This window comes from Acanthopagrus latus, chromosome 9, assembly GCF_904848185.1.
Source record: "Acanthopagrus latus isolate v.2019 chromosome 9, fAcaLat1.1, whole genome shotgun sequence".
NCBI lineage: Eukaryota > Metazoa > Chordata > Actinopteri > Spariformes > Sparidae > Acanthopagrus > Acanthopagrus latus.
The window spans coordinates 1,097,203-1,117,182 of NC_051047.1; the positions used below are offsets into that span (position 1 = coordinate 1,097,203).

At 41.6% G+C, this 19,980-nt stretch overlaps 1 protein-coding gene across 17 annotated transcripts in view; it reads right to left on the reverse strand.

Moving 5' to 3' along the window:
• caska (calcium/calmodulin-dependent serine protein kinase a) overlaps window positions 1–19,980 on the reverse strand; it is a 181,271-nt gene that overhangs the window by 98,322 nt on the left and 62,969 nt on the right. For 14 of the 17 annotated variants that reach the window (XM_037110242.1, XM_037110259.1, XM_037110252.1 and 11 more), the window contains exon 3: window positions 5,665–5,770. In XM_037110242.1, the coding sequence (XP_036966137.1) occupies window positions 5,665–5,770 (106 nt within the window). Of the gene's footprint in view, window positions 1–1,085; window positions 1,150–1,594; window positions 1,778–2,665; window positions 2,719–5,664; window positions 5,771–19,980 lie in introns of those variants that run through there. The other 3 variants (XM_037110255.1, XM_037110257.1, XM_037110258.1) reach the window with 3 other exon arrangements.

The following is a 19,980-nucleotide window of genomic DNA, read 5'->3' on the forward strand; positions in this document are numbered from 1 at the left end:
CAGAAAGATATGAAGACTAAGAGAGATGATGATGTTTGCACTCAGTCATACAGCTCAACTTTACTAACTGAGTATTTAAGAGTAGAAGCTGTTGCTATAATGAGATTTAATGTGCTGGCATTTGTAAAAATGCTTCAGAGTAATTTACAGTTAAGAGATGGCTCTAGCAATGACAGCTTCTCAGCCTAGTTAAAATAGCATGCACAGAAATGGGAGCAATCATTAAGCTGAAGGGGATGGACATTTAAGTTAGTGCACAGCTTAGTCAGAGAGTACAGCCATAATTCGACTATGCTACTCAATCAGACAAGTGCAATTGTTCGAGTTTACATGCCAGTGAGAAAATCGAATTACTTTCCGAAGCATGTACGCTACCGGTACGATAGGTGGCGCTGTACCAATTTCAACTTGTGGTAAGAGAGCCACCTCCAGCTGCCCTCACCAGCTGCCTCAGCATTCGAAAAAGATGCTGTACGACGAGCGAGGAGAAGCTACATATTTGTACATTTCGAATATGGTGTACATGATAATTACACAGACAAGATGCACAATGGCACACTTGCTTGTGGTTATTTTGAAGGAATGTCGCCAATGCTATCGCCCGCCGTTCTTCTACTTCTGGGAGCCCCGGGAAAAAAAGTCTTGAGCCTGCGCAGAACACAAAAATCCAATCCGATCTGATGGAGCATATACATGCAGGAGTAATGCAACTATCAATCAAATAATCTAGGTGTAGGGCCCCCCCCTTGTGGCCCAATTGTTGAAAAACACAAGCTAAAGTGCCCTCCTGGGAGCCAAAATGTGCGCTAGAGTGCCCTCCTGGGAGGCAAAACGTGCGCTAAAGTGCCGTCTTGGGAGCCTAAACGCGCGCTAAAGTGCCCCCTTGGGAGCCAAAACGCACACTTAAGTGCCCTCTTGGAGCCAAAACATGCGCTAAAGTGCCCTCTTGGAGCCAAAACATGCGCTAAAGTGCCCTCTTGGGAGCCAAAACGCGCACTAAAGTGCCCCTCTTTTTGCCCCTGCCCTTCAAAAAGTCTGCGCACGCCACTGCTGTATCACGTCCATATCCTCTCTGCCCAGATCACCTTATGATGCTCAGCTATCCACCCGTTTCCTCGGAAGCCTATGGGGGCTGCCATGACAGATAACTTGCTTCCGCCGGCAGTTTTCTGTTTCCGGTTGCCTTGCAACTGCATGACTGTCCGCTGCTGCCAAGGTAGCCCTAAACAGCTAGCGTTATGTCATAAATGCTAAATTGTTTTTAAACTGAGCTCAGGTACAACATGTGCCGTTGTTGGTTGCCACTACAATTCATGAAAATTTGAGTTTTTTTTTTTTTTTTTTTTTTTCAGAAACGTCTTGACACAACATTATCCACTTAGACAAACATGTCCGTGCCCTGGGCCCTACACGCCATGCTGAGGAAGGAGGAACGGAGACTAGTGTGGCTCGCGGCTTTGAGACTAAAATAAATATTTGGGTTTATGAATATCTTCCACAGAATAGCGGCTGCATGACTTCGCTAACCCGGCAATGCATGACCAACCGCCTGTCTCCACGACTCCACTTTCCTTCAGCATTATCGTTACGTTACCTGTACGTTAAGCTTGACTGACGCCGTGGCTGGGCGCTACCGCTGCCTTCCTTCAGATATATAAACTTGCTGTGTTTCTTCAACAGTCCTTTCCCACCCCCTGTGCGGGTAGTTGTATGCCTCTGTGCTTTTGTAACAGCATAATTCTCTGCCGTCAACACCTTCAGAAAATATAAGATAATTAACTATGTTGATGTAGCTGACGTCGGGCCCTTGCTTTATGTCATCTGCCCACTCTGTGAGAACTGACGGGTGAGACACTGTTACAGAACTGTCCTCACGACTTAGTAAAACATCCGTACTGTGTATCCACCTCTGATTTTTATACATTCTGTCGTGTTCTTTGTGTTAAAAAGACAGTTTTTAGAGCAAGCATGACAGCATGACTGTAGCTCAGAGGGTAGAGCAGGTCGGCCAGTGATAGGAAGGTCATTGGTTCAACCCCCCCCCCCCCACTTGAGTCCTACTATAATCAAATCTACAATGATAAATAGTGTCATGCAGAGCATAGCAAGCTTGTAGCCCAGTAGCCCGCAAGCCGATGCTCAATACTCATCGTCGTAGCTCGCAGCGTAGCAGCAGACTTGGAGCTCGCGACTCGAGACAGAGCAGGATAGCACAAACAGCTGAATGAGTGAGTGAGTTAGGCCTCTGGGTTAGACTTCCTCGAGTCAGCGTGAAAAGCATATCCCTGTAATAGTACAACAACAGCCATGCTTGCTCTTCTGAAATAACATACACAATGTTCTGCAGGTGGCCTAGGCTACTGTAGGTTTGGTGTAATGATGTAGCATCATAAAATGAAATAAGGTTTATTGATCTTTTCAAAATAATTTATATATAAATATTATATATAAATATCAAGTAGTATATTGTAAGTAGGCTATTATCATCTCTCTTTTGCAGCATAACCCAGAGCCTAATAAACTCTACTTTTATCTAAGGGAAACACTGCTGTCATAGTAATGCCAGTAACATGGCAGACTCAAACATAGCAGATCCAAAATAGTGAGTGCGTGTCTGCATTGAGTGAACTTCCTACTACATTAGTGGTTAAAGGCCCCCACATACCACCCAGATGTCCAACTGCCTTATCGGACCACTCTCCGACCACTCCATTGCCTCTTGTCTGACCCTTTTGGCAGAAAAGTTGCATTGAACACACCGCTTCGACGTGCTGCCTGCTGCACAGTAGCGTGTAGGTTCTGCAGTAAGCAGGTGGCGCTCGTGTTGTGAGTTGTAAACGAAAGGCTTATGCACGCAACTCTCTTTACTTTCGATCAAAACGAAACTTAATTATTTCAGCTAAAAACAGCTGCATACTAAACATGCAGCGAGGCATTACCAAACGAACACAAATTAATTCGTCCTGAACGAACATAACAACTAGTCTTGTGCCTGGACTGCAAAGCATTAAAACGGGGAATGACGGAATAGAGTGCCTAGAAAACCAATGCGCACACAGTATTCTGCCCCTCCCACACACCGCGCTGATTCGCTAGCACACCGCCAATCAGAGAATCCAATGGTTCAGATGTCCGACGGCCCTCCTCCTCAGACTTCGCATGTTCAGTCTGAGCAGACAACGTCCGCGCGGCTCGGAAAGCTTCCGATGCAGCTGAACACACTGAACATATTTGTTTCCGACCTTGTCCGAGACTCTCCAAACGCTTCAGATGTCCAACAGTTGAGCCGGTGTGTTCCTGCCTTAAGAGACAATGGGCTAGGACTGAGTTACCATGGTGATTAGGCAACATTGACTCAAGAGACTCAAATGACTTGCACAACCTCCCATTCATTCGCTGTGCACAGGTAGACACGCTCCCTCACTCTTGCTCGCGCACACCTTATGCACACACACCTCAGGCACCGCCCCATTCCTGAAAGGGGCTGCACCACTCTCACAACAATGGTGACTGGAGACCCATCGACAGAACTTGAACCCCTAACTCTTTCACCAAAGTCGCAGGTGTGGAAGTATTTTGGATTTCCAGTGGGTTACATACCTGTCAAGTTTTGGATTTAAAAATAAAGGAAATTTTCCGGCGCCCGCCGGCGAGCAGTCCCACCACCCCAACCAAGCTCCAGTGTCCCTTACATTTTAAGACAGGTGTACAAGAGAGCTAGAATCACCACTTGTCAACCACTTATAAACTACAATTGGCTTTATGCACAGCTGCACTACTTCCTGAACTTAAGCCAGCTCCTTTGTCTCCTGTCTGCCATTATTGGACAAACTGATTAATCCAGGTATGCCTGACCTCAGTAGTCACAACAACTTTAATCAGTTGCATAGTTGATCAATTTTATATATATATATTTTTTTCAAACCCATGAACACAAGAATAAGATTAGATTAATATCAGCCCTGGAATTGCACCATACTGCACATCCTGACAGCTGAGAATATTTCTCTCAGGTATTGTGCACTGAACATTTTTATGGTATGGGCCTTTTTGCTTCTGCATGCATGTGTACAGAATAAAATGCAGCCACTGCACGTGGAGCACATTTTTGTGTGTGTGGAACTCAATTTGTAACTTTAGCAAAGCAAATTAAACATTAGACTGTGGTGAAGTTAGCTTTAGGTTAGATATTTTACAGATGTTTGCTTAGAGATCTGAAGAATATCTGACCTAAAACATCACCAGGTTGTTGTTAGTTCAGCCCATGTGCACAGCCCAGCCTCATAGTTCTGGTGGGTGCAGACAAACCAGAGCTTGAAGACCCTCCATCATCATTATAGTCTGCTGATTAGGGTCACTACGGTTTCTCAATTAACTGCAACAACAATGTACAAAAGCTATATGCCGGCATTGTCCCACTATAATCGATTATTAAGCTGGTAATACGTTAAACTTGCTCAGTCATTTGAGATAGCATCAACTGAATAAGAACATTCAAGTTGGGACTGGTACTAGTTTGAAGCTAAAAGCGGCAAATGTGAATACAAGTACAAGGAGAATTTAAGCACAATTAATCTGCACCTTGTGAACAGTGTCAAGTAAGACAGTCATTTCCATTTTGGCCAGTGGCTAGGCTAAAGACAAGGCTTGCCAAGCCACAGGCTACAGTTTGGGCATCGCCATGGCTCAAAAACTGATGTCCATCAAAAGGTATGATCTCAAGTGGAGACTCTGCAGATGTCATAATGTGTTATGATCCACTAAAGTGAGACATTATTTGAGCTGCAATCAATAAATCCCTAGTTTCTGTCTGGCAGGAGTGACTGATCATTAAAGCCTCAATATTTACATCAGCTTAAAAATTAAATATGTAACTTTATTAGTTTTATCAAGCACCAAGAAGAGGAGCAACTGAAATACATACACACAAAGGCAAACACAGATATTCAAGTGATCTGGTGAAAATGTCAGTATTTTATCATATTCCGGTAAAAGTAAAAAACCCAAAATATCACAATGTCAGTTTTTTCCAATATCTTGCAGTCTTAACAGGTAATGATATCAGATGATTTATCTGTCTGATATATATAGAGCATTTATATATTGTGAATGTTTATCATGTTCACTCAGTTATTCTATACCACTCAAGTACTTGCATTCCTGTGTGTGCATTACTGCGCCTATGAAACTGAAGCTTTGGAACAAACCATGAAAATCTGTTTAAATGGCGCTGACTTGCATTTACTTAAAAGTTCTCTCCCTGCACTGAGCCGTGTGATAGAATTGAAAGCAAATGAAAGCCAAGCACTTGCTTGTTCAGCGATAACAGAATTTAATGATAAAGGAATTAGTTCTGGAAGAGGAGGAAAGATGGAGATACGGAGCGGGCGAGGAGGAGCTTGGGGAAGGCGCAGCTTTGACAAAGGCTGGAGGTAGCAGCAAGTGTGAAATCCTAATCTCGTCTCTTTTCCCCCACATATAGTACTGCACTCACCCCCTGCACACCAGCTCCCCCTTTCTTTTCTCTTACCCCACCCCCATCCTCAGCTAACAAGCTTTCTCATATCAGTGCTGATTATATCAAACCAGGGCTGACGTCAGGTTTTTGATGGGACTTGTATGTTCAATCATGCTGTGTGGAATCCTTGCCAGGCTGAAACTTACAATTCGAAAACCATGTAAAGCATTCCATCTGAGCTGTATGTCTCCAGCAGCTCCACAATGTGGGGATGCTTCAGCATGTGGCAGATGCTGGCCTCCCTCTTCAGATCTGAAGACACACACAGGAAAGGAGAGAGGGAGAGAAAGGGGGTTGAGCATAAATGGCAGCAAGACAAGCATGCAGTTCATTATCATATACAGGACATATGACTGGACCCATTTAGGACAGATTTGATCAATACAAAGACATATACAGGATTTCACCCACATTTCTTCTCAGTGTCTAATTTCCAGTGTCCTTCCAGTGACCAGTGTCCTCACTGCTAACTCTACTGTTGGCCTGGAAATGGCTGCAAACACATGAGTAGTAGGCGAGGGTGGACCACAAAACTGGGTTCAGATCTGATACAATGCACAGATATTGATCCCAGTATTGTAAATGATTAATATTATTAGAATAGTGTTTGATTAACTATTATGTGGGGAACAGTAATGTAAGTAATGATTAATATGACATTTGAACATACAGCCCCAACACAGACAATAAGCCTGATATCTAATGTAAAGTATGATTTATTTTACACTATATCTATTCATTTGTACAATATATGTATTTATTTTGACAACAAAAGTATTTATTTTGACATGTAATTGTTTAATTTATTATTAATCTCTGAATGAATCACACTACATCCTCTTAACCTTCATTATCTGGCAGGCGACTGAAACACATGTAAGCTTATACATCTTTTTTTTTTCTATTTGAAGCCACTAAATACAAACATTTGCCTTAAAATTGTTCTTTTTCTTTCAATACTATGTTCCCTTAAAATGCCAAAAGAACAAAATGCAGTCAAATCATATTAGTATCTCTTAGTTCTGTAATACTGTGATATAAAACCATCCTGCAAAAAACAAAAAAAAACAAAAGAACAAATGAATAAATAAATAAATTATACTGTGTCATTAATTTTAAGCCATAATGACCACCACTAGTCCACAGTATCCCCACCTGCTCCATCTCTTCTGACCAGGTGTCCTGACCAGTCCACTGAAGTCTGTAATGCAGCAACAAAGAGGACAACCCAACAAGAATGCTGGCATTTGTCTTCAACTAGGGAGCTGCTACCAGCATTTCTTTACCTTCACCTTTAACTTACTCAAGGATCAGTTTTTTCCCTCTCTTCTCCATATGTTGAGTTCAAAGTTTTTTTTGGCACAGTAAGGCCGGCGCCATGAGATTTGACTTTACTATCGACCGTACCCTCACCATACTGTCATTAAACCATTCTTATTTAGGTGAAGTTGATGGACCACTGAGTGTATTCAAAGAAACATTCACACCATGCCTTGATGTTTTTTTCCACACCAATCTCAATGGATGAACCCTGAAGCTTTACCAGCTCTTCATCTGGGCATCAAACGCTCCTGTCTACCTTACCTCTTACTTACTAAAAGAAAATGGAAAATGCAGAGCACAACACGAGACACTCACTGCTAAAAGAAACATGACGACTCACCCAAACATGCAACAGGTCTCTGATCTCCTTTATATTATATTATATTATATTATATTAATTGCCAGCTCTAGGAAAGAAACAAAGAAAAATACATCTTAAGCTAATCAACATTCACTCTCAAATTTTCTTCTCAAAATTATTTTGCCATATGAAATGGTCATATCCTGCACTTGCAGTGTGTGATGGCTGTGTTGATTAACCGTTGAGAGGGAGGGAGGAAGAGAGAGAAAAACAGAATGCTAGAGCTGTACTGTCCATCACCTGTTGGGTATATTCTCTTCATCTCAGTGACGTATTCTAAAAATATATGCTCTCTGCTGCCACCTGCTGTGTAGCTTAACTAAGTGCTGTTGACCAGCTGCCACTGGTCACAATGGTTCGTGATTTTCAAAAAGTTGGGGAAACACTAGACTGAACTGCTGTGTAACCAGAAATTACAAGTCCATAAATGCCACAGTTCCCACATGGTGGTTATTGAAAAGTTACAGTAAAGTAAGTGCTATGTGAAACTTTAATAACCTGACAGTTACATTGCATACAAATTACATCACGTACATGATTTTCTTTGGAAAACCATCATTTCCCTTCATCATGAGTAGCATTTCCACCACTGAGGACCACCAGCTTTTCAGCGAAGCAGCATGACATAGATTTTGTAGCATTTTTATTTTGAATGGCAAAACTAATTAGTTTGACTTAAAATTAATTTCTAAAATGCAAAATATTATAGAATACCAGCAGAGACATTGAGTAGACTTATCAGTATTCACTATAATATAATATAATATAATAAATATAATATAAATGTTTAAATTTCAATTAAAAAAAAATTAACTATTCCCTGTACATTGAACACAAAATTAATGTGATGGCCGCAGTAGCAACCCCACACTGAATAACATACAAAGGGTGGTAACTCATCTAGTTTATTTACTTTTGTTACGTTTCTTTACATAATACTCACAAAGAAAGAAATAACTGGACACAGGTTTTAAGTGGGCTGCACAGTGGCCCAGTGAGCTAGAAGATCGCCGGTTCGCGTCCCGGTTGGGACGCCTGGGATCTTTCTGTGTGGAGTTTGTATGTTCTCCCTGTGCAAGCGTGGGTTTTCACCGGGTACTCCGGCTTCCTCCCACAGTCCAAAAACATACTGAGGTTAATTGATTATTCTAAATTGTCCGTAGGTGTGAATGAGAGTGTGGTTGTTCGTCTCTATGTGTAGCCCTGCGATAGACTGGCGACCTGTCCAGGGTGTCCCCTGCCTTCGCCCTAAGTCAGCTGGGATACGATCCAGCCCCCCCGCGACCCTGCAGAGGATTAAGCGGCGTACATATAATGTGTACAGATGATGGATGGATGGATGGAGGTTTTAAGTTTCATATGTTACTTTTTATTAGTAGTTGTGACAGAATGGTTTCCTTTTGTAGTGCACACATTTAGGTAACTTTTCTTAGTCAATTCTGCTATTTGCTTCAATAACTTTATCAATTGTATGGAAAGTTAATGTGATATTCTTTAAGTTACCAGTTCCTGGGGGTTGCAGTGGAGTTCCTGGCTGGCCAGCAAAAGGAGGCCAATCTGCATCAGCTGGCCTTAAATAGTGCTGGCTGCTAAGAGGACTGTATCATGGGTCTCCTGCATCATGGGGAAGGGCCCTGCTTCATGCTTTGATTGTTGTATTGTATTTCAGTGAATATTATTATTATCATTATTATTGTTATTATTATTATTGTTATTATTATTATTATTATTATTATTATTATTATTATTATTATTATTATTATTATTATATGAATGATTCTTATTTTTCTTCCCTTAAAGATCAGGTAGACTAATTAGCTGTGATTTGTGTTGTCTTTTGTATCCCCCAGTGTGTCTAAAATGGTCTGATCAGCCAGTACATATGTGAACCGTATGTCTCAGTTGGTGGTTGCTTTTAGTCTGTCCTGAGCTAGGGTGTGTTTGGTTTAGGTTCTGTTTAGTTGACTGACAGACGATGCTGGCGCTGTTCGGCTCGACCTACGTGTGTGAACAGACCTTCAGCGTCATGAACATCAACAAAGCCAGCCACAGATCCAAGTTAACAGACCAACACCTCAGATCCATTCTGAGACTCGCCACAACAAAACTAAACTCCAGACTCTGATGCGCTGGCTAAAAAAGGAGACCAACAACACTGTCCCCATTAAAATTAAAAGTGTCTCCGTGATGCGCACGTTCTCAAAATAAACAGTGCAGCTCCACAGACTGACTTGCTGGCACTGTTTCGTCCTTGCACTGGTCATTGTTGACTTTTGGCATCGGGGAAACAAATTGAATAGAAGGAGCAGGACAAGTACATCTGCAGCTCCTACCGTTTTTGAAAAAAAAAAGACAGTCAGGAGGAGAGTGATGGTGATATCCAGAAAGGATAACAGAACTTTCAGTGCTTTAAAATAGAAATGGTTAGTGGTAAAAAAAAAAAAAAGGCACATTTTATTCATTTGATTTTCAGTGTTTTAAGACTCATTCCAAAGTCAGATATTTTGTTGTAATGCTTTTCTTCATTTTCATTTGAAATTAAAGCACCTGTTTTCTCCATATCCCAAGATTTGTATTTTTTCTCCAATGAGGTGGGGTTACCAAAGCACTCCATCCATCTGCTCACAAATAGTTGAATGTTTTCATTGAACAGCGAATCTGATTCGAATGATACAATCTTGAGTCGGGTACAGCCGCATCACTTCAGCCTGATACACTTGTCTAAAAAATTCAAATTAACCATTTAGTTGTGTATTTCTCCGGTGTCAACATAGCGTGTCTCCTGAATGGTAAAGCATCATCTGTCATTATCGTCACAAGAGAATTCAGAATTGATCAGAGCAGACTGTTCATTACTAGTTAGTTTATTCAGCAACAGCAATTTGTCTTTTTGCAGCAGACAGTATCATGTCACAATGTTTGAAACGGCATTTTTTGCTATGTTGTATTAACTGCAAGTTTCCTTTTATAATTATTTAATATGGATTTGTTGTTCACAATGTAGAATCATCAGGGATGAAATCTGGTCCGTCCAGGACAATAATGATTTCACTGTGTCCTTTAGGGTTTTAATGTGTTACAGACAGAGAACGTATACCTAACCCTAACCCAATTTTCATTGAGGAGATTAATAAAAACATTTTCACTCATAGCTGTGCTGTTTAAAGATATATAGACATGTTATGTACTGTGTTTCTAGCATCAGTGATAAACCAAGTCTACCCTATAGTGACATAACTTGTTTGGGTTAACTCAAACTGCCGTTTTAGTCTGTGACCCAATAGATAAAGCAGGTCTCCAGCCTAATGTTGGTTAAATTCTTGTATCAATAAGATATTGAGGAATCAAACATGCTGTTTTGATGAATGGGATCTATACACTTTGAATTAACATCACAATGAAAGGTAATTGAATTGTATGACAGCTATGTTTTCTACCCAGAAGTTATTATAAACATATATTGGGAGTGGGTCTTTGATTAGGAAAGTGCACGGTCTCATGTCACATGTGTCACATCTCATCTGTTTACATTGTTATTTATTTTATCATGGTTGGTTTATAGGCAGTGTTCTCCACAGCTGAGAGAGAGCGAGAAAGCAAGAGAGAGATGGTGTATATTTATGTTAAATTATTGTTAATGTCCAAATGTTTGGACAAGATGCTTTGGCAATATTGTTGTTAAAACTTTCCTGCCAATGAGGCCCCCTTGAATTGAACTGAATTGACTTGAAATTAATTGAATTGAAGCAAAACAACCCAGCAAAAAATACCACTCAACAGGGAAACCAAAGAGAAAATCCAATCAACTGCTAACCAACTGCCAGGCTAACTCAGTTAGCTTATCTGTCCTGATGGCTAACTGATGGCAATGCTGTGTTCTGATATTCGTACCTCCATGAGTACACTTAAACATAGTACACTATCTGCACTTACTAAGGACGCAGATATCAGCCAGTGAGTGTTGTTCCAAATCTAAAACTCAGTGGTGTCCTTACCAGAAATTACAGTCGCGACAGCTGCCGCGGCTCGTCACCAGCAGGAGAGAGTGTCACAGTCACTCAGAAAAGTGATAGAGAAAGCTTCCACCACCTTCCCCAACAGCAGAGAGGTCAATTCAACCCTGCTGCCAAGGAAAGACTTACACCCTGACACCATCCACTGGATCAGCAGCAGCATGTCCAGAGACTGTGTCCTAAGGCCCAACGTCCACCTGGCCCACCACCGCACCCTGGATGTCAGCTGTCTCTACGACCATGTGCACCTGTTTGAAAACACAGTCCCCATCTTCGGACACTGAAAGATGTCACTCTCTACAGAGACCAATTAACACCCCACAGAAGGAGCAGCTCGGCCCACAACCCCTCAGACGAACAAGGTACCCCAACCAGACAACCCCCATGGAGACCAGATCATCCTCACCTTCCTTCAAACCATGTCCCACTAAGACCCCACCAGGGCAGCTATGATCCCCCTCAAGCCAGACCAGAGCCTCTCTTGCCCCTAAGGGTCCCACCCCAACCCAACGACAGGAGCTACACCCTGGCCCACTGAGCTATCCTCGGGCAGTGAGGAGAGCAGCAGACCATACCTTCACCATCCCCCCCATCTCTGAGCCCACCCCCACACCCCCACACCATGAACTGAGAGACATCCAGCAGATGCTCGGCCTGCTCTGCTCTCACCTGATAGGTCAGGTACCACAATAAAAAAATTACAATTGAGTCTTTCCATTTGTATGGCTGAGGCCATTTTAGCCAACCACCTCTGAAAGCAAGGGGGAGACGTCGGCTTCCACTCCAGTAGGATTAGCCTTTTTGCAACAATCATCCTCAGCATCAGAGACTGCTGCATTGCTGCAGGTTGGCTTGGTGTAGTCTGTGAGCAGCCAAAGATTGCAAGTTCAGCCTTCGGTTGGAAGGGTCTCTTATAGGCCTTGGAGAACCAGTCAAATATTTTGTCCCAGAGTCCAGTCAGCAAGGGACAGAGCCAGAAGGTGTGAGACAGTGTGCCCTTCGACACTTTACAACTGTCGCACAGCGGTGAGACAGAAGGAGCGATCTTGTGCAGTTTGAGTTTGCAGTAATGAAGATGGTGAACGACTCTGAATTGAATCAGCTGATGTCTGCTGTTAACCGAGCGATTTTGTATCATAGCTAAACATTTCTCCCATGTTTCTGCAGACAGCTCAATGCCTAGCTCTCCCTCCCAAGCCTCCCTGACCCTGTCCGTGGCAGCCCTGTTACAATTATCAAACAAATGCACAAATCTGGAAATGAGATGCCTGGAGTCAGGGGGGCTCCTTAAGATATCGAAAAACACATGCTCCTTAGGGAGAGTTCTGAAATCAGGGATTTTGGATCGAACATGATCTCTGATTTGCAGGTAACGAAAATGCCGCAAGTGTGGTAACTCAAATTTTGCCCGCAATTTAACAAAAGAAGCGAAATGTCCACCCACATACAAATGCTTTATGGAAGTAAGGCCCCTCTCCCTCCAGGCATAGAAAACTCTGTCTGATATTGAAGGCATAAAGGAGTGGTTGAAGCAGCTAGGTGTATGTACAGATGTCGTTGGCAGACCCAAGGCTTTTCTCACTTGGTTTAAAATTCTAACAGGGTTTTTAACAACAAAACTTTGACTCTTCAAAATGGCTATCTTCTCTATTTTGCAGAACAGCAAGGCAGATAAAGATGATCTGACTACCGAGTTAGCCTCCATATTCAACCAGGAGGGGGGCCCAGGGGCCAAACTGGCTGGAGATTCTAGTTGCCAGAACATCAGTGCCCTAATGTTAGCAGCCCAGTGATAACGGCTAAATATAAGTAGACCCAGTCCTCCCTCTGATTTGGCCTTTTTAATCGAGTTAATACAGCTGATCATAGACAGGGGCAAAATCTTCCAAGCCTCTATATTTCCCTTAAGCTTAGTCACAAACTCTGAGAAATTTAATTTGAACAGAGTCTGGGTTCCTTGGGTATTGTCAGGCCAAGATATGTAAAGTGATCTTTAACCAACTTAAAAGGGATGTCTTCTAGGAAACCGGGCGTGTTGGAAAGGGGCATAAATTCGCTTTTTGCCCAGTTAACTGTATACCCAGACAGCATTCCGAAAGAGGTAATCAGTTGTAGCAGAAGGGGAACAGATTTTTCTGTCTTTTTTAGGCCTAATACGACATCGTCTGCATACAGACTAATGAGCATTTCGGTGCCTCCCACCTCCAAACCCACAATTCCGGTATGGGCTCTTATTGTTAGGGCGAGGGGCTCCAGCGCGACAGCAAAGAGGACAGAAAAGAGAGGGCAACCCTGCTGTACCGAGCGATGCAAAGGAAATGGTGTCGATTATCACCATTAGTTAAAATGGAGCACATCGGGTTAGCATATATCAGTCTCACCCAAGGTATGAAAGAGTCACCAAACCTGAATCTGTGCAGGGATTCAACATATATGGCCACTCGACCTGGTCGAAAGCCTTGTGTGCATCTAGAGACAAAATTGCTGCCCCACTGGTTTCCATGTGATCAACATACATAATATTAAGAAGGCGTCTGACGTTGGAAAAAGGAAATCTACTGAGGATGAACCCTGTCTGGTAAGGATGAATCATGGACGACAAATACCTATTGAACCGACCAGCTAATATTTTGGTTATTATCTTCCTGTCAAAATTCTGGAGTGTAATAGGTCTGTAGCTGCCTGGGTCTGTTTCCTCCCTGCCCTTCTTCAGAATAAGGGAGATATTGGTCTCATAAAGCGTTTTGGTAAGATTTTGTCTCTCTTAGAACTCACCATCATCCTAAGCAAAAGTGGAGCAAGAATGCCACCAAACTTCTTATAGAATTCACAACTGAAGCCATCAGGCCCGCATGCTTTGCCTGATGGGAAGGACTTAATGGCAGAGATTATTTCTTCTAGTGTAAAATCGGAGTCTATGTCTTCCCTGGCCGCATCACTAAGTTTAGGTGTTTCAAGAGAGTCAAAAAAGTTGGCCAGGTCAGAGTGGGTGGCATCACGTTTAGAAGAGTACAGTTTACTGTAAAATTCTTTGAAACGATCATTTATCTCTATAGGGTCGGTCAACAGGGTGCCTGCCTCAGATTTAATATTGTGAATCGTCCTGGAAGCCTGCACACTCCTCAGCTGCCGCGACATGAGCCCCACGGGTTTTTCTCCCAGTTCAAAGTGTTTTTGCCTCAATTTCAGAAGAAGGCTGTTGGTTTGTCCTCCTAGAGTGCAGTTATAGTCATATTTGAGCTTAACTATCTTATTGTAGTCTTCAGAAGACAGTGAGGTTCGATATGTTGCTTCATAGGTGGGAAGAGTATTCCTGATTTCTGACAAATGCTTCTCTCTCTCTTTTTTAATGGCAGATTCAAAGGAAATTATATCTCCATGAAAAACGACCTTTAGAGTTTTTAGTTTGGTAGTAGTAGCTTCCACAAAGTTACCATCGGAGACCAACAGAGGGTTAAAGCACCAGGAGTAGTTTTGTTTAGGGAGAGAGAGGTTTAAGGACATCGACAGGGGACTGTGATCTGAAATTAGTATATTGTGGTATTTAGTATTAGTGACAGAAGGAATTTGATGTGAATCAATCAAGAAATAGTCTATCCTGCTGTAAGATTTGTGGACATGTGAATAAAATGAGTAGTCCCTGTCCGTAGGATGCTGAATCCTCCAAATATCCACTGCATTCCTAGACTTAATCAAATTGTTCAGGACCTGCACTGACGTAATGTTTGGAGGTGGACGTGATGACATTCTGACATTTCTTTCCTGCCACATGCCATCAGACTTTATAACAATAGTTAAATAATCTGGTCATCTAATACAGTACATGCACACTTTATCTGTTTTTCTTATGCCCACCGGTCCACTGATGATTATTTATCTGTTTCACTGCACCTTATATTTTATTTTATTTTTTGCACTATAATAACTACCTCTTTTTATACATTATCTATACTGTGTATATTTGTACATTGCATTTTATACTGTAATTAATATGTTATTTCTTCTTTTTATTTCAGTGTGTTGCTTATATCTTTTATGTATGTAAATGCTGCTGCTACACCAAAATTTCCCAGCTTGGGATTAATAAAGTATATCTATCTATCTATCTATCTATCTATCTATCTATCTATCTATCTATCTATCTATCTATCTATCTATCTATCTATCTATCTATCTATCTATCTATCTATCTATCTATCTATAAGCATCTAAATAACAATTCAGATCACCTCCAATTATTATATTAGAGTTGGTGGCATCTGGCAACAAATCAAAAACTTTTTTGAAAAAATTAGGATCGTCTACATTCAGACCGTAGATATTCAAAAATATTAATGGAAATGAATTAACAGTCCCAGAAACCATAATGTACCTGCCGTTGGGATCTGTATTGTGGGAGGTGAGTTGAAACAGAATATTTTTCTTGAAAAGAATAGCCACCCCACGAGCGTGAGTGGTAAACGATGACAGATAAACCTGGGATATCCAGCTGCACCGCAATCTACGTTGCTCAGTTGCTCTGATATGAGTCTCTTGCAGGAAAATTACATGTGCAGATAAAGATTTAAGATGTTGGAAAACCTTATCCCTCTTAGTTACATGACCCAGCCCCTTAACATTCCATGAGACCACCGTGACATCCCTGCCTCCTACTGTTACTCTATCTTGGGCCCCCTGCATACATGAGTAATAAAAGAGGTGACATAAATTAGCAAAAGCATATTAACCATCGTAACTTGACTGGCAGAATTAGAGAAAAATCACACAGAAAAACAATTAACACTGACATGTCTGAGCCATATACAAAAACATAACCGGGATCATCTGCAAACCTTCTGTCAGACCTGGGCACTGACAGTCAATCTGGAAAAGACTAGAATTATGGTCTTCCAGAAATGACCCAGGTGTCAGGGAAACCCAGACAGATTCTCAGCTACACATATTTCAGACTAAAAATTACTTCTACAGGGAATTTCAATCTGGCCGTTAATAATCTCAGGGACAAGGGAAGAAGGGCTTTCTACACTATAAAAAAGTCTTCAAACATAGATATACCAGTTAGAATCTGGCTGAAAATATTTAAAACTATAATTGAACCAATCTTACTTTATGGTAGTGAAGTGTGGGGTACTCCCGTAAATCAAGACTTTTGAAAAATGGGACAAACACCCAATGGAAACCCTGCACACTGAGATCTATAAGAGCAGCTCCCACACAATCTGGACCAACCAAATTATAGCTAAAGAAAAAGAAAATTACATTAACTATTGGACACCCACCACGAAAAGTCACAGCAAACTTCAATGTTATTTGGCTCTATAAAGACAATACACGCTGGCGGAGTACCTGACCACTGTGACTGATGAGAAACTGAGAAAGACTTTAACTATGTACAGACTCAGTGATCACAGCCTGGCCATAGAGACAGGTGAACACAGGCAGACCTGGCTGCCCAGAGAAGACCGGCTGTGTCAGCTCTGTCCACAGAGACAGGTGGAGACTCAGACACATTTCCTGCTACATATCAAGACATTAGAACAAGGTTCTTCACAGAAATCGAATTTAAACTCCAAGATTTTGATTCACTCTCTGACCAGATTAAAATGCAACATGTACTTGGAGAAAATAGTTTCCACGCCATAGAAGCAGCATGATATGTGAGAGCCTGTCACAACCTCAGAGACGAGCAGCAAAACAGCACATGACAGCTGCAGTTTGTCTCCTCACTCTCTGAACAATCACCCCCTCTACTTCATGTGGGTTTTTGTTTATTGTTTTGGGTTTTTATTTTTGATCTGTTTGTTTGTTATTGTTTTGTTTTGTGTTAATATATTGTTGTTAATTGCTTCTTTTTTTTATTGATCTTTCAACAAATGTTAATTACTTCTATGCCATTTAGCCGTTCTTTCTTTTTATTAATCTATGTTATTGTATTTAATGAATTCTATTTTCATAGAGAGAGAGAGAACATTAGATTTAATTTCTGTCAGGTATGCCACTACATATTACACACCTGGTGTTGGCTGCTGGATATTACCCCCGTGTTTGGAATAAAGGTCTCATTTCTCCTATATTTAAAAGTGGAGACAAGTACAACCCCAGCAATTACAGGGGCATCTGTGTTAACAGCAACCTGAGTAAACTCTTGTAGCATCCTTAACTCCAGTTTAATCACATATCTCACTGATCATCATATTCTGTCTAGAAGCCAAATTGGCTTTTTACCCAATCATCAAACATCTGACAACACCTTGACTCTCCATACACAAAAAACCATAAAGGAAAGATGTTTGCATGTTTTGTAGATCTAAAAAAAAGGCTTTTGACACAGTTTGGCACAATGGGTTATTTTTACAACTTCTACAAAATGGAATTGGGGGTAAAATATATGATCTAATCAAATCCAAATATTCGGACAACCAGTGCTGTGTCAAAATTCGAAACAAAAGAACAGAGTTCTTCAAACATGGAAAAGGGGTGCATCAGGGGTGCAACCTGTCTCCTACCCTGTTCAACATTTATATCAATAAACTGGCCACTCTTCTTGAACAGTCCCCAAGCCCAGGATTAGATCTACAAGGGAAAGAAATCAAATTCCTCATGTATGCAGATGACCTGGTTCTACTGTCCCCAACAGAACATGGTCTACAGCAGAACCTCTCTCTGCTGGAGACGTTCTATCAAAACTGGGTGGTAGACATCAACCTTGACAAAACCAAAGTCATGGTATTCCAAAAAAGGCCAGGCTACAGGAATCCAAACATGTTTTCAGGGTAAGAGGGACCACACTTCAGCATACAATGGAATATAATTATCTAGACATCATCATCAGTGCATCCGGCAGCTTAGACAAAGCAATAAATTCACACCTAAATACACCCTCACAGAAAAGGCACGCAGGGCCTACTGTAGCATCAAAAGCTCACTATATAAATTCAATCCCCCAATTACAATTTGGCTAAAACTATTTAACAGTGTAATCAAACCAATACTTATGTATGGAAGTGAAGTGTGGGGCCCTCTAATTACCCAGAGCCACACCTCATGGGACACAACACCCACAGAGAAATTTAACCTTCAATTCCTTCAAGGTCCACACAAACTGACCAAACCATGCATGTAGAGCAGAGCTGGGACACTTCCCTCTCTCTCTACATATGATCAAAAGGTCAATTAAGTTCCAGGTTCACTTAACACAAGCTGATCCTGATTCCTATCACCACAGAGCCTTTCTCGGTAACAGCCTCTGTCCAGAGACAGACCCTCTGAGAAACACCAAAGAAACCTGCCACCTGAAAATCCAAGACCTCCAAAATCTCTCCAAAACTCCTAATGAATGAATTGCCTAATGATACCCAATCTTATTAATCCTTCCACGCACACATTATTCTCTTTATCTTTTAAGTTTCATTTCATTTATTTGTATTTTAACCTACGAATTGTATTTTTTGTTTTGTTGAATTGATTCTTGATGCTTTGGCAACATCGTTGTCGTGACATTCATGCCAATAAAGCAAATTTGAATTGAATTGAATTGAATTGAACTGAATTGAGAGAGAGAGAGAGAGAGAGAGAGAGAGAGAGAGAGAGACTACAGCTACACCACACAGAGCTCTGAGTGTGTGTGTGTGTGTGAGCGTTAGGTTACTGTAGAGTAAGACTACAATCAAATAGATCCAGTCAACAACCACACAAACACAGTGTGACAAGTCAGGAGAATGATGAAGGAGGTAGGAAGAGAGGTACAGAAATACAGAAAAGAAATGGAGAGTATGAAGGAGCCAGGGAGGTGGGGGAATGAAAGAGATGGGCGGAAATGAGTAGGTGATGGCACATGATAAATTTTGCTCATTCTCTGGCTAGCTTTTCTCCTCTCATCCCCACAGAGGGCTGACCTATTGGTCAGACAGACCTCCAAAAAGGCTGAAGAGAAGCAAGCTGGTTTGTTTGTTTGTTTGTGTGTGTGTGTGTGTGTGTGTGTGTGTGTGTGTGTGTGTGTGTGTGTGTGTGGCACCAGTGTGTGCGCATGCATGTGTGCATGTCTTTGTGTCAGGCACCTGCTGGCCAATCCATTGCCAGGACACGAACCGATTGACCCACTTCCCTCGGCCTAAGCTCTGTGCAGGGTGCTATGCGTGTGCGGCTGTCTGATTACTGTGGTGGTGTGTTACAGCTGCCTGCTCAAATGAAACTGCTTGTCTTTCTATGAGCAACACGAAAGAGGGAAAAATAAAAAAAACAAATCAACAATGAGAACAGTCGGCTGGCGTCTGGAGTGAGCATATAGTTTGATGGATTCCTGAGCATGACAAAGGAGGAGGCCTGTGACCGGATAAAAATGATCAGGGAGTGTGCTGACCACGTATCATACATGCTGTCACACACAACAGCTTCACTTATGTCATTGTAAAGGCTGGAAATGAAGATAAATGGTAGGGGTGCACTGTTAGACAAGCGACAATAAAAACAAATTCCTTTTTGAGTTTGCTATGATTTGTTGAACCAGCTTTTCATCACTACATTTTATGAGAAGAAAGATGACAAAAGAGTACATTAATCAAGATTCATCACTCCACACATCAGACAGTGGTCTGAAGCCTTACTACACTGACGGCCAGCATGACAGAACAGTCCTCTTGTCAGGTGTCAGTCTGCAAACATTTGTCTATCATCAGTGATTTCCATCTTGGAAAGACAACTAAACAACGTTTGTTATGATTTTGTTTAGTGTCTTGGAGTTTTTGTTTCTCAACACTCACTGTCAT